This window comes from Suillus bovinus (genome assembly GCF_016758785.1).
Source record: "Suillus bovinus strain UH-Sbo-P2 chromosome Unknown EDB93scaffold_3, whole genome shotgun sequence".
Classification (NCBI taxonomy): domain Eukaryota; kingdom Fungi; phylum Basidiomycota; class Agaricomycetes; order Boletales; family Suillaceae; genus Suillus; species Suillus bovinus.
Genome location: NW_024542059.1, coordinates 555,559 through 570,363, shown reverse-complemented (window position 1 = coordinate 570,363; position 14,805 = coordinate 555,559). Strand labels below are relative to the sequence as shown.

Below are 14,805 nucleotides of genomic sequence, written 5' to 3'. Positions count from 1 at the left end.
AACAAAATACTTGACTGTCATGGCATATAAAATTGATACTACAACTCTGCTTTTAGACCGCGTTTTGAAAGAAAGACCAGAATCATGCTTTCCTCTGCTCGTCATGCTTTTTCTCGAGTGCCACGTCGCGTAGGTTGATAATTCTCTAATAGTGGTTTTGTGCTGATTACTTTCTCCAAAGGCTTTCTCAACCACTTCGACGCGTGCATACGACGTCTCTAAGCTCATTCTCATTGGACGACTAGGCAAAGACCCCGAAGTTCGTACCACCAAGAGTGACAAGGAATACGCTTCGTAAGTGTTTCTGTTTTTTTCCCGAGACATTCTTTTGAATTTTCGTTCAGTTATACCGTTGCAACCACCAACTACCCACCACCACCTCCTAACCCTGATGGCAGTGCGTAAACCTAGTTTTTCGTACACTTTTATCACCTGAACTCTTGCTCCAGACCGCCAAGAGGCTGGAACGACGTGGCACCACATCATTTGCTTCAATCCCAATCAGACCAACTACTTACGCACTCTGCAGAAAGGGGCTCAAGTATACGTTGAGGCGAACTTTGAGCTTCGTGACCCGGACCCAAGCGCAGATCCATCTTCAGTGCAGGGACAAAGACAGATATTCCTTAGACATGGTATGTTGCTTTTCTCTTACCTCAACCTTTGGGTAACTGAATATTTGTTCGTAGAAAGTATCCGGGTCATCAGGCACGCCCCCTCGCACAACGAGACCTCCGAGTAGTGCATGTCATTCTATGATCATCATAGTCACCCGTCTTATTGGTATAACTATTACACGCCACCCTTCACCCCTCACCATAATATATGTTACATTTATCAGTATCTCACTCGTCATGATGGTCAAATGGCGACTCAGATCTCCTTCTCATACCAAGTGCATTGTGGGACGGATCTGTGAGCCATGCCTTTATTCGCTAATGAATTGGCGAACCTCGACTCGCTGATATGAGCTTACCGTGCTCTCCCGGATCGGTACAGACGGGAGAGGCGCATGCATCTCTGTCCCTAGAGCAGATGAGGCTGACATTCGTGCGCCTTCTGATTTGTTGATTTTGTGAAGATAATCCCGCACAGTTGTTACCACAAGCTAATGATATATGTGTGAATGTTGGACCGAGTAAGTTCTGAAGAGGACATACATGGTGGTCTTCTTGGCTTGAGCCTGAGTAGCAAGCAACCACAGCAATAGGACAACAATGAGCGTTCTATATAGCCTCAATCAGCTTTTCAAATTCATAAATGAATAAGACATATACTGACGTCCAACCAGATTGGGAACGCTGAGCGGAAACAAATTTAGGCTTGTCGTTTCCAGAAGTATAGAGCGAAAGTTATTTACCTCCTCCGTGAATGATATGGTCTCCTTGAATCCCCAGTTGTTTTGCTGACTTGCCCATGGCGCTCATGCTCTTCTCGACATAATAACTTGAATGGCCAGTCTGCCTCACGACTCCAACCATGCTATCCACACTTGTCCAACTATCCAAACTGACATCCCCAACACCAGCTGGATGACCAAGGTCGCCCACGGTACACGCAAATAATGTATGACCCGCGATAGTTTGTATAGAGATGACGAGGCCTTTGCCTTTCGAATGTCGAGAGGACGCACGAAAGCGTTTGCGTAGAGACAAACCAAGCGTGACCGCGTCAGACGCCGAGAATGACGGAAAACGATAATTGCCCTCCTCAGTGAGTGCTTGAGAAGCAAGTTCAGCGTCTGAGGGTATCATTGCGTGGAAGGAGGCAAACATGAGAATGAAAAAAAAATGTACAATGGAATGTCAAGAAGAGGTGACTGAGGCCCCACGGACCTTGGGAGCAGAGATTGTTCTATACCAGATGGAGGCAATTACATGCCAGACAATAGAACTTGAACATGCTCAGCGCTCAGCGGCGACAACTCAATTTTGAAGGTGAAGGGATAATTCAACATATATTAACAAGCCTGCTGGCGTATTAACGACTAGTATACCACAAAAGTAAGCTTACGATGGGTCTTCGACAAATGATAGACCTTGCAAAATTACTGTTGCAGTTCAACCAACAACTTGAGTCACTATGAACTGGGTACCTAGGCATCTTCTATCGTTCCTTTCCAGGTCATCATCGAGGACGCCACGCCACGTGAATTTGAAAGCTGTGAATAGCCGGAATTAACAACTTGAACACGACGATCACTCTACATGCATGGAGTTCTTCAACGGCGTGGGCGGAGATCCGCTCAAGCCCTCCTTGTTTGAGTTAGTTGCTCAAGAGCAGCTCCGTGACTTGCTTCAACCAGCTCTAAAGTATGTACTCGCAGTAAGTCCTTAGAATCTGCCACATAACTGCAACTACTTACCCCTGCCAGGTATTTGCTCAACGCTACCCCCGCTATCTGATTCGTATAGTCAACCGCCATGAAGAGTTTTATGCCTTCATCATGTTTTTCGTCGAACGCCATTATCTTCGCAAACATGGTGAGTATTCTGGTCTGGCAAGTTGATACAGTGAACTCAAGTACGCTATCTATATTACTAGACGCATCATTTTCTGAGAATTTTTACGGTCTGAAGAGACGCAGAAAACCTTGGATAGCGACCGAACGAGCAACAACTGCTGTTGGCGGAATACCAGCCGGTGAGAAGCTCAGGAGTCGCGAGATCTGGCGGTCATTATTTCTCCTGGTAAGTCTTCTCGATGATGATTAGATAGCCCCTCACCCTGTGAGCCCAGATTGCTGTACCTTATCTACGAGCGAAAGGGCAAGATTACTACGAGTCGCTCGGCGGAGGCATCGATTCTGATATCCTGGAAGATGGAGGTAGCGAAAGGCACATACGACAACTCACAGACGAGGTGAGCAGTCCTGTCTCACGATAAAGTGATGCTCAACAGGTATTTCCAGAGCATTGCAGGCGTTTTACGTAGAACATTCAAAACGCTATACCCATGGTTCAACATCGGATTCGAAGCATGGCTTCTCGCCCATAATGTGGCCTATTTATTCGATCGTACGCCATTCTACCGCCCATGGCTAGCTTGGATAGGAGTCGATCTCAGAAGACTCAATATGGACGATTTCGTGAGCTTAGTATTCCAGTCATTCACATTGCACTCATACCATCTGGGCAGCTCGCACAACAAACGAAGCAAAATGTTATTTCCCCAACAAAGAGCGGATTTTTAGCTGTAGTTCGACGGCTCCTGCTGCGATCACCCCGACTACTACTCGACTCCTTGAGGCTTCTCTTGCCTACAGCCATCTTTTTCATCAAATTCTTGGAATGGTGGTACTCCCCCGGCTCCCCTGCGCAGTCATTATCCATATCCCCTCTCGGTCCAACTATCCCTCCACCTCAGATCCTTCCACCGCATCCCGCGGGGATCACCATCGACAGCACGAAATACGGATACTGCCCGCTCTGCAAAGAGCCTATTCACAATGCCACAGCATTGCCGTCTGGTTACGTATTCTGCTACCGCTGCGCGCACGACCACGTCGAGCAACATGGTAATTGCCCGATAACACTCCTCCCCGCGAAGGCGTGGCAGCTCAGGAAGGTCTTAGTATAGTTTGTGCTCGCTTCCCAAGTCATAGTATTTGCATCGGTAAATCATATTTGCCAATTTTTCCACCAAGAATCACACAAAGAGTGTTCCTACGAACGTTCATAGTCGCTGGGCCTTGTGCGCGTGAGATTCCCCCTTAGAATCCGACATTTCCTATATGTTGCTTCAGCATTGCCCACTCACCTCATTTGAATTAATATTGTCTGGATACCCATGATGATACTTTATCCTGCTGTCGTGTGTAACAAGTTCGCATATAGTGCATGGTGTGATCTTTGCGCCATGAAATAATACACGATGCACTGTATTCGAATAGGTTTAGCTGGATATAGACAACAATATATTCCCCAAATGCGCACAGAAACGCAGAACCGACACATGCAGTAAGCGACACAACTTGGCTAGACCTCTACTTCGTGGTCAACAAATAGGATCGTGGCTATTGTTGATCAAATTCAAATATTTTTGGGAATGTAATAAAAAAAGTCTCAGAAACTTGCCAAGCATCTGGGGTTTTGAACTATCATTAAGATAGTTTGCACCCATAAACTTGACGAACGTTTGCAACTCTTCGCAACTGAGGGTATCGTTACGCCACTAGGGAGGTACAGAACTATGATTGACGTCAATGCCACCAGGACTCAGGAGCGAAAATTTCATACTGACGAAAGGTTACGTCACTTGGGGAGGGAACACATACAGAATTGAGTACATGGTCCTAATTCGCATAATGTTGGAAATGAGGTACTCGATGGATGGATGCAGACAGTAGGGGTTGCTCATGGCAATATCCCATGCGCCGCGGGAGCGCTCACGACGAGAGTTTGATGAACGCCAGCAAGTTCGGCCTTCTCTAAGAAATGGAAATCACAGAAGGGCCCACTTGTTGGATTTCATCGATAACTTCGTCAATATGGCCCTGTGACCACCGATCCTCACATCAAGTTTATTTCCCCTAGAGAAACCAACAAGGAATAATTATGGTCTCTGTAGAGGAGTCCCAAACGCCAAGAACTCACCGATTGGAGGTAAGCAATGCAAGCAAAATTGCCGAAAGATCAGTCTGAATGACTTTAATCATTTCGAACCCAAAAACGAGAGTGAAAAGGAAATGCTCGAATGTAATGAAGACAAATTATAGATGGCTGGGATGAGACCCTACTAGCAAGGATGCCTGTTACCTGAGTTCAATTTATACTATGGGCAGGTCTGGGAGGGAATTCGTGTCATCCGGGCCTATCTCTGACTTATTTCAAAGTTAGATTATCAACCTGTGAAACAATCTGTGATGATGTGCCTCAGGCTGCCCAAATGATTATTCTGATGATGAGATCAGCAGCTTACACCCCAAAGACAACAATTGTATTTTCCCTGAAAAGCTTCTCGCCAGCCTAAAGTACGACGGGGTATTGCGTGGCTCCTCCGTCTTTGATAAGAAAACACATCCGGGTCAAAGACGGCCCGATGGAAGATACATATATGCCTCACCATAGTCTACTTGAAGTTTTCCTTCAGGCTTATTAGTTGGGTAACCCAGGTGAGCAAATGCCTTTTTGGTGGAACAATACTATCCACTGGCAGTAGCAACAGCCCGAAAGGATGGTCGCGGCAGTATTCACCCATTGGAGATACTTCCTATACGCGTAATTGCAGGCACTGCGAGACTTGATCATGAGTTACTCTACGAAATTCATCGTGTGAATCATCACCTCGAGGAGTGATCGATCTTTGGACCACATCAGATGGGTGGCTGCAGATACCATAATCGTGAAATTTATGATCTTGTCCGTAATTCTTTTGTTCTGCTCGTTCTTAAAGTTCGCACTCAAGGTTGCACCCGATGATCGTACTCATATTGCAGCACGTGAAGCAATCAACAATACGCAGGAGATACTCACGAATTGGGAGAGATGCAAATAGGTATACGGTTCCGTTCGGCTGAAGCTAGATCTGTCTGGCCGATTCCGCTTCTGTGGCGAGTAATTCCGTGTAGGCAAATGAGATACTTTTGGTGATACACGGCGATGGTACAAGGCGATGATTGAGATATATTAGGTGTCTTGCTAGTGGCGTGTACTTCTGAGCGCTAGGGGACTGGCTGCATCATTCTGGGGGCTTTACGAGGAAGTAGAATCTCACCAAACGCCTGTCTAGGTCTCGGCATTACATTGATATATCCGACAAGGTGCTGAATAGACATAGGGTTAGGTAGGGAGGTGGCTTTTCGTCCCATAGCGCCGACGAGTGCATGACGTTCACAGCGGTAGAAAGAGCAGTCTATGAGGAAGTGAGTAATTGTCTCGTTCCCTGAACAATGGGGAGAATGAGGAGATGGAGCTTTGCCAATGCGATTGAGGTAGAGACGTAGCGGGATATGCTGTGTACGAAGGGCCATGTACACCAGTTAGGCATTTATGGCGGTTAGTTTGACAAACGAACGCTGCAATATAGATTGGGGTCGATACTGTTAGTACGAACGTAACGAGACTGCAAGTACTTTTCGTTCCTGGACCCACTAACTTCCGATGCATATTTCAAGTTGTTCCCAATACGTTTTTAGCGCGAAAGAGGATACTAGAAGCATAACACAACAAGGGACTGTTGTTTTCGTTTTAGGTTTTGGTAAATGTAACGACTTTAAGTTATATTCTCTGGGCAAAGGTGCGAATGTGACTTGTGACTGTAGACCTTTTGTCACTCGTGACATACTGTGACATTTTGTTGGACTCGATCCAGCTCGATCCCCTACCATCAATTCCCTCTAATTTCAAGTTGTGCGCGCTATATCTGTAAGTAGATCATCGGCAGCACCGTTCGCTTTGAGATACCAATGATTATTGATTGAATATACAGATGTCCTCACACTCGTACTCAGATTAACACTGGTGAGTGACTCTTCCTTAGACTTGAAGATATTCCTATCGAGCAGACGCTGTGTTGCAGTTGTTGATGGTTTGCTCTGTATATCAGGGCCCCTTCACAAAGTTGACCTTGATAATACCGTCGAGGCTCGTCTTGGTAATGGCCTGGGGTTAAAGTTTATCTTTTCTTGAAGGAGCGTTATTTCATTCCTAATGTCAGGGGCGGTTCAAGATTGTTGACCATTTCCCGACACTCGCCGATGCTGGCCTCTACTCGTAGTGAGTACATGACAGATCCGCTACTGCGTTCGCCTGGCTGAAGTTTCAATCAGTCATTATAACGCATCGGAGTTTCGCCCCATCCACAAATGTTTTATCTTATAACACAACGGTGTACTCTCGAGATTCAAAATAATCTGAAACTCAGCGGCGTCTGGAAGTACATTGCATGTACGAGCTTAAACTGCCGTGCAAACGGGTGCTATAAGAATGATGACTCGGTTCATTCGCTGCCAAATCTCTCAAACCGACCAGGAGATCGTGGCGTTCTGGGCGAGGAGTGCGACACGAACCTTGATTGGTACTTGGCTGATGGACTGGCGCGAGCATAGCTCCTGAGAGTTCCATAAAAGCATGTGAATTAGTAGTAGCAACATTGTACAATGACAAGTCACAAATATGAAACGCGTGAACACCGACGGGCCCAGAGAATCGCCAAGCAATATTATCGATTCGCAGCCCTTGATATCGCCGCGACTCGGACATATATTTATCTGAATACTTTGCCGCGACATTATTTTGACGCACGTGCATCAAATTTAGTAGGGAGTCGAGGTTAGCTTTTCCGAAACCCTTCTTGGGACAACCATCATGGTCTGAACAACTACCACTTTGTTACAGCCCCCTGAAATTCTTGAGCTCGAACAATAAACGACTATTATGAAGGTCAGGTTCCCCATACAACCTTCTTTGCCATTAGGAGCCTTTACCGACGTTGTGATCTGTAGTTCGGCAAACAAATACAGGCAGAACAGGTCCCTGGATGGTCTGCATACTATCTGGACTACAAATTTCTCAAGAAGATTATTTCATCCCTTACTGCTAATCGACCTGCGTCTGAAGCCGCTGCATTAGCCCTTGGCGTCCGCCCAGCCGATATCTTGAAACCTATTTCACAGAAGAGTACACTAGCATTCCGGGTCCCAGCATCAGCTCAACCAGACACCTTAAATCCTGTCGAGCCGATCACGCAAGATGAGCCGGACGAACCACCTATATTGTCTGCTCTTCAACAAGACGATGATCGTGGTTCTGACTTCCAGGCGCACAAAGCCGCTTTCTTCTTCAAGCTAGAGCGTGAACTAGAGAAGGTGTGTCTGATACCAAAGTGTCCACTACATGAGGCTTAACGTTATTGGGTAATCCAAGATCAATACATTCTACCTGCAGAAAGAAGCAGAGCTAAAGCTCCGGCTGGAGACCCTGCTCTCCAAGAGACGTGCCGCGGCAATGCGTGGGCTCCCTGATACGTCCGAGGAACTCACTGTGAATCATGTCGAATGGAGTGCTGTTGAGGAGGGCTTCCGCCTCCTCGAAAGGGATCTTGGAAAACTCCAGGTACTTCAATGGTCATACCACTGTTATGTGTAATCCGAACTAACTTCTTTCAGCAATTCATAGAAATGAACGCAACAGGATTCAGGAAAATTTTAAAGAAATGGGATAAGAGGTCGCGGTCATCAACGAAGGAGCTCTACCTTGCCAGGCAAGTTGAAGTCCAACCAGTCTTCAATAGGCAGGCAAGTAACGTAATCGCTTAATTCGAAGTGTTCTGATGCATTTCAATAGCTCATATCAGAGCTCTCTGATACCGTAGCGTCCTGCCTCCTGGATATTACGGACCTATCTGCTAGCTTGAAGGTTGAAGGTCCGGCCGCCCATGATCTCGTGAGCTTCATCGAGAAAAACATGTACGCAGGACCATTCCGCGATTTTGAGCATGATTTGCGAAAAGCCGTGGAAAACTCGGATGAAGACTCTATCAAGGATCTTGTTCACCACTCAGATCTTCTCGGTACACAGAATGGAGGCAAAATCAATGTCACCCGCGTTCTGTGGAGGGTTATCGTCGATGCACCACCTGAGTTAGCAGATTTAGTACTCTCCAGCATCACAGTCCCGTTTGACTTCGACTTCGTTGACGATATCAACGGGCGAACATGCATCCACGAAGCAGCTGCCGCGGGTGCTCTTCGCCTTGTCAATATGTGCTTGGAGAAATCATCACAACCAAAGAAGCTTGATATTTATGGTCGGTCTGCCATGCATTATGCGGCGATGCATGGGTACGCGCATGTCTGCAAGCGGCTTTTGGAAGCTTCCCTACCTCCACACGTCCTTGATGTGGACAATTGCAGCCCTCTGGTCTATGCTACCTTGCGGGGAAGCCCAGAATGCGTACAAGTGCTGGTATGCGACCAGTGCATCTCGCCATCATTCACTGCGCCGAACGACAATCTAATTCCTCTTGCTTTGGCCAGCGAACATGGTCATTTGGAAGTCGTATCTCTTCTCTTGAAAAGAGGGGCACGTTGCATGCCAAATAGCAATGGCGAATACCCTATACATCTCGCCGCACGGGATGGTCATGCTGAGGTTGTCAAGCTTCTTTTGGGCCATGGAGGTTGCGATACTCCAGACAAGTACCACGAGTGGACGCCCCTCTTTCATGCCGCGCGCCAGGGTCGCGCGTCTTGCCTTCGAATTCTTCTGGAGGCTGGTGTTCGGATGGACTCGACTGATGAAGTAGGACATCAGGCGGTTCATTATGCGGCCTGGTATGGTCATCGAGAGTCTGTTGAAATCCTTATCGAAGCTGCGGCTAAGGTACCTCACGCCACAGAAATTGTTAGTCTTGGCCCAAAGTCTCTCCTGGATAACGCAGAGATGCAAGTGGATTCCGAGTTTGATCAGATTCCTTCGTTATCACTTCCTCCCCCGATCATGCCGCATCGCGTATATGGGCATAATTATTTGGACAAGAATTATCTCGTCGAAGTTACCATCAACAATAACCTTTTCCAAGGCGCAGGTGTAACGCTCCATCCCCGTCTGACAAGCTCTATCATTGCGCCCAATTTGTCACTTCCATCTTCAAAGCCCCTGAAAATGGTAATTACCGCTGGTCCTGGAGTCAATGCTGCTCCATATAGCATTCTATTACCTCAAATGGAAGAATGCGATGTGTTCGTCTTCCAATCCCCATCGCTGAAAGGATTGAGCTTGGAATTTTCGATATACCCCAATTTCGGCACCAAAACAATTGGGCGCGCGATTGCTCACCCATCGGTTTTCCAAGGCTGTCATGGCTTATCGGATATCACGCTTCCCATCCTTGATACTCGTCTTCATAGTATCGGAGAAGTAGGCTTAACTTAGCCATTCATTTTGCCAGACGCTCAATTGACCATTCATTTCAGGTTACTGTCTCAATCAATGTTATAACACCATTTCAAGGTGTTACGTTGGAAGTGGGCGGTGCGGTGGAAACCTACTGGAAATCAATGGCAATACCCAGAGGCACACCTTCCAATTCGCAAACATCATTGCCGTGGCAGCAATCTCCCAGCTCAGTGGATTCGACATATACGTCACCATCAATGCATTCCAACGCCGCCTCCCCATTGCACACCTTAACCTTGTCATCATTGATCGGGAATCACGTGCATATCACCGTGCAAGTCACACGCGACCTGCATTCTGTGATATTCGGTGACTATCTACTACCGGAGACCTCTTTTGACCTAGGCGTTTCCGACGTTAATCTGGAACAGTTCCAGGCCCTGGCAAGTCGATTGGAGCGCGATGAGAAGTCGTTTAGAAAAGCGGTATCTGCGCAAGAATGGTCCAGAATACTGTCACGCAGTATGATTACTCTTGCGGATGCCATGCAGGTTTGGGGCTCAATCTTGTGATGCCCGATCGTTTCTTTGAAGTAATTTGCCTTGCAGATTCTTCCTACGCAGCTCGGCCTTACGTTGGAGTTGGCACTGCCTGCCAGGCATCGAGAACGTGGTTCCATAAGATGCCAAGTGGACCTGAACGAAGCTGTTGATAGCGTGCTGCGCACAATCCGGCAGACTTCGGCTTTAGGTGGAGCGTTCGCTCGTCGCCGAATTGCCCTCACTTCATTTTCGCCACAAGTCTGTGTAGCACTAAATTGGAAACAACCAAATTGTCAGTGCTTCCCCCGACTCGCATCATTGGAGCCAGACCATATCTTACTGTATGACTAGATCCGGTGTTTTTTTCATCTCGATGCGGCCAAATTGACGAGGGGCAACGAGCGTCGGCCAGATACCGCGCTGATGATATAAGTCCCGGATGTCGTTATTGGTCATCCAGCGTAGCTGCTGGCGTTGACTTCGCAAAACGAAATAACCTTTTGGGTGTTTTCTTCGATCCGAAATTATTGGTGAGATACCAACTACGTGGCGCTAGAACTCTTCTCACCCTTGTGATGTAATTCAAGTTGCAGGTCCCTTCGCTGATTCAAGGAATCAGGGACGCTGGCCTTGTAGTTGGCTTCTGCGACAGTCCGCTGGCCATCGCTGAGCCGCTGGAGGGTAAAAATGTGGACGCATTCATTCATGATGGCATCGTAGTATACATGGACCATTCTACGAGCGATCAGTTTTGATGCACAGCTATATCTAAGTTCTAGCGGTACATTAACGGCGCCACATGCATAAGTAAACTGATTAGTATTGTTCGAAAAAATTGCAGTCTATGAAGTATGCAAAAATGGTTCATCTGGAAGAACGAGAGCGAAGGGAAGAACATCTGCCGCTTTAAACAGATGCTTTATATAGAGTGGCATATGAACCACCCTTCTTCAATAGGTCATCGTGACTCCCGAACTCAGTTATTGACTGTATATGACGAAGGGGCGTTAAGCCGTGAGACTCGCCACGCGGTGATTGACTCACCCCATTTTCCATCATTGCGATTTTGTCCGCCCGACGGGCGGTCGACAAACGATGAGTGATGAAAATCACTGTTTTGAGTCTTTCGCCCTGGGGGGAACGAGAGACCTTGTCGATAGTATCGAATATTTTGTTCTGAGCACAACCGTCCAATGATGACGTCTACCCTCGGAAATGAGATTTAATCAGTGTGGCAGGTATGAAAACACTCACAGGTTCATCGAACAGCAAGAGATCAACTTCTGGTCGATCTGCACGCATGAATGCCCGAGAAATGGCTATTCTCTGCCACTGAAAATACACTCAGTTCAGAAATGCCTGTGTGGTAATAGGCTAACTTACCTCACCACCGGACAAGCCATGCTGCATCCGCGAGGACATACCATGACATGAACTTGATGCTGATGAGTACGGCATGAACTCAAAACCCGAGGCATCTAGCTTGGTTTTCATTCCGTTCGGCAATGCGCTTACAAATGCATCTGAGCCACCGAGACGCATGGCGTGCTCAATGGCGGCGGGCGACTGCATGTTTTGAACAAATCCTAATCCAACGTTTTCTCTGACGGTCGAGCTGTATTTAGAGAACCCCTGGAAAACGGTCGTGACGTGCCGGTGATAATCGCTCGGCGTTAACCGACGGATGTCCACACCGTTGACAAGGAGATCACCTTGGTCGAAATCTATGATTCGGAGGAGCACCTTGGCAAGGGTGGACTTCCCTGGACACCTTCTGATAAGTGAATGGACATGAAGGAATTTTCTGGCGGAACTTGCCTGAGCCATTGTACCCGACTATTGCAAGACTTTCACCAGCTTCTAGACTAAATGTGACGTCTTGTAGTGATGGCTCCTTGCTTCCTGGATATGTATATGATAGGTTTCTGTTGTGGAAATAGAAGGTGAATACATATGAAACGACAGACAGTTTCAAATACCTCGCTTCAATTTTCATGCCATTATTTATGCTAGGATATATTTCCGCGTCTTCGATCTGAGGTGTCAGTCGAGGTTCGATGTTCATGGCAGCGCAAAAGGCACCCATAAAAAATATTCCTTGAAATGCCATGCGGGCTGTATTGACCAAGTTCCCAACAGTATAAACCACCGACTGAATTGAGCTCCGATACAGCGCCAGTGATCCCAGTGACGCAGACGATGACTGAAACATCAGGAACATTGGAATCTACGGAACATTGACTCTTCTTCTTGACCATGGAAAGCGTGGCAACTCACATTCTGAAGTGCAAACAGCAGATCGGATACATTTATCTGGTGCAGTATCTGTGACAATGAAGGCTGATTTATTGGCGACAGATGCTCGTCATACATCATCGCCTTGCGAGCATTTGCCCAGGAATGCAGTATCCATGGTCCAAGCCCAAAAAGTAGGACTTCCGGTCGATGTGTGTCATTATATGCGAGATTCCGTAGCTTCTCCTGGCGCTCCGCGGTACGAGCCTCCCTGGTTGTATAGGCTGAGTCAGGATGTGAAGAAGCAATTCCACAACGGTTCAAGAAAAGAGGGAATAGGGCGGAAAGGATGGATAGCAATAAAGCACCCATGTGTGTAGAGCCACCTGTTAAGGTCAACAACACCCAAACATATGATGCGAGCTCTGATATCTGTGCTAGAATTTGAACAAAGTCGAATGGCGAAAGTAACCCAAACCCGCCCATGCCATTGAATGACCTGACGAAAAGATCGGACTCTTGAAGGCAGTCCCTCACAACGGGATCCGCGAGTGTCGGGATGTCGAGCCTTAGACGTTGTGCAATTTGCTGATATTCCACGAAAAAGCGCACTGAATCGTGAACAACGGCCTCATTTGCGGAACTATTTTATGCATGAAAATAATTCCGCAGTTTGAATATGCGAACGTACGCAAAGGAGTCCAGCGCCGTTTCGACCGCTCTTCGGCATATTTCCACGATCAGTAGCTTCAATAGGCGCGACCAAGTGAAGCAACCAGACGAGATTAGATTTTGCAGCTTGGAGACCAAGTTAGAGACAGGAAAGAAACAAGTGGGGTTCACCAACCTCATCAACAATCATTGCTTGTGAATAGCCCCTGAAGGCAGGAAACATGCCCCGAACCACGTTTATGACCATCATTAGCGTAGTGCGGACTGGATGGAGACTCCAAAGGACTCTAAACAACTCAAACACGCAGCCACGAGTGATTGTGATAGCTGATCTGATGTTGTCCTCGTTGATTGGGCGATGTGCGCCGGGCATGAGGTATGATCCTCTGCGACGAGGGATGACACGGGAGGATAGCCATGCCTTTTGGATGCAGCTGCATGATGTGAAGGGGATATGCTTTGAGTTGAGGCGTACACGATTGGTATTGTTGGTTTGTGAAGGTGAGCATAGGCCGCGAGGCTTCAACCCTTGACACATTCTCAGTGAACACGAGCGGTGAATCACAAAACCATTCCGGAAACAGCGCCGGTTTATGAAGATTTCCGGGTCACAGCTTTTCGGTGTTCACGTCAAAGCTTTTTGTTCCGCTACAAGTAGCATGTCGTCTTACTAGTTTGATGAGATCCGAGGTGATATTTGACCAGCGGTCACTGGTGGACGAGTTTGGCAGACCTGTCCCGGGACATGAACTAGTGAGAATAAAACAGAAGACATAAGGTTTATGAAACTTTATAAGAACGATCCAGGAATGAAAGAGGGTGGCATATTGAATGATGATTCCGTGAGGGCGAATAAGAATTCTTACACGACAATAAAGGAAAGTGACAGAACGCGAGTGAGTGCCTCGACCTACTTACTTGTAACGGCAACTTGGAGGACTCGGAGTAGGTTGAACAGGCGGCTAAACCAAGGGCAGATCCTTTCAAATAGCCTTTTTCGGTAGAGGACCCCACCATCGTATAATGAATTTGCCAAGTATCCACAGAACACGTCTCCGACCATCATCACATGGCAACGTGGCGACTTTAATCCACCCACAACGATGGCGCTATCCATAGCCATCTCTTGGGGAACAACAGCTACCGTACGTGTTGATTGATTCCAGCAACTCTTGGTCTGATATCAATCCTCTAGCTATGATGTGATCCCAGGGCTCAACCTCCTGCACAAAAGAGGTTTTATTGGAAGCGGTACAGGTACCCGACATGACAGCGCCTTTCTTCGTCTACTAGCCTGAACGGTATACGTGTCTTTATTCAGGTGATTTGCTTGGTTTCTTCTACCTTTATTCAGCCTTGCTCGTCACTCTCTTACTAGCGTGTCTAGCCAGACTTGCGATCTCGGGACCATGCCATTTGCGAAGACCATTTCTCGTTACTGCTACCGTGTTCAGGAGCTTCCCACCTATCTGTCAACATAAAATCAACGTTCTACAGACTTACATACAGAACAAAAA

At 47.2% G+C, this 14,805-nt stretch overlaps 6 protein-coding genes across 6 annotated transcripts; 3 read left to right on the top strand and 3 right to left on the bottom strand.

Annotated features, from left to right (window-relative positions):
• Positions 1-84: 84 nt before the first annotated feature.
• EDB93DRAFT_1237782 (uncharacterized protein) lies at positions 85-742 on the top strand (the record flags this gene model as incomplete). The annotated part of the gene is made up of 5 exons (XM_041451463.1): positions 85-129; positions 182-294; positions 345-397; positions 450-635; positions 690-742. The coding sequence occupies 5 exons, from the start codon at positions 85-87 to the stop codon at positions 740-742; spliced, it is 450 nt and encodes a 149-aa protein (XP_041312750.1).
• A 186-nt stretch (positions 743-928) lies between these two features.
• Positions 929-1,775, bottom strand: EDB93DRAFT_1237781 (uncharacterized protein; the record flags this gene model as incomplete). Its single annotated transcript, XM_041451462.1, has 4 exons — positions 929-1,108; positions 1,161-1,226; positions 1,282-1,301; positions 1,361-1,775. 4 exons carry the CDS (start codon positions 1,773-1,775, stop codon positions 929-931), a joined length of 681 nt encoding a protein of 226 aa, XP_041312749.1.
• A 436-nt stretch (positions 1,776-2,211) lies between these two features.
• EDB93DRAFT_1075816 (Pex12 amino terminal region-domain-containing protein) lies at positions 2,212-3,579 on the top strand (the record flags this gene model as incomplete). The annotated part of the gene is made up of 6 exons (XM_041445184.1): positions 2,212-2,325; positions 2,375-2,483; positions 2,545-2,690; positions 2,740-2,862; positions 2,912-3,097; positions 3,139-3,579. The coding sequence occupies 6 exons, from the start codon at positions 2,212-2,214 to the stop codon at positions 3,577-3,579; spliced, it is 1,119 nt and encodes a 372-aa protein (XP_041312748.1).
• A 2,083-nt stretch (positions 3,580-5,662) lies between these two features.
• On the bottom strand, positions 5,663-5,971 carry EDB93DRAFT_1075554 (uncharacterized protein; the record flags this gene model as incomplete). The annotated part of the gene is made up of 1 exon (XM_041445170.1): positions 5,663-5,971. One exon carries the CDS (start codon positions 5,969-5,971, stop codon positions 5,663-5,665), a length of 309 nt encoding a protein of 102 aa, XP_041312747.1.
• Positions 5,972-7,276: 1,305 nt separating this feature from the next.
• Positions 7,277-11,061, top strand: EDB93DRAFT_1283539 (putative PHO81-cyclin-dependent kinase inhibitor; the record flags this gene model as incomplete). The annotated part of the gene is made up of 9 exons (XM_041454473.1): positions 7,277-7,382; positions 7,445-7,807; positions 7,866-8,054; positions 8,108-8,245; positions 8,286-9,860; positions 9,917-10,390; positions 10,448-10,673; positions 10,733-10,911; positions 10,969-11,061. Coding segments are annotated over exons 1-9 (3,243 nt in total), but the record flags the coding sequence as incomplete, so codon positions are not given.
• A 140-nt stretch (positions 11,062-11,201) lies between these two features.
• Positions 11,202-14,027, bottom strand: EDB93DRAFT_438111 (P-loop containing nucleoside triphosphate hydrolase protein). Its single transcript, XM_041456365.1, has 9 exons — positions 13,464-14,027; positions 13,308-13,414; positions 12,659-13,259; positions 12,361-12,608; positions 12,200-12,306; positions 11,765-12,144; positions 11,636-11,713; positions 11,426-11,584; positions 11,202-11,368 (listed from the first exon to the last, which is right to left on the bottom strand). Exons 1-9 carry the CDS (start codon positions 13,824-13,826, stop codon positions 11,288-11,290), a joined length of 2,124 nt encoding a protein of 707 aa, XP_041312745.1. The 5' UTR covers positions 13,827-14,027; the 3' UTR covers positions 11,202-11,287.
• Positions 14,028-14,805: the final 778 nt, after the last annotated feature.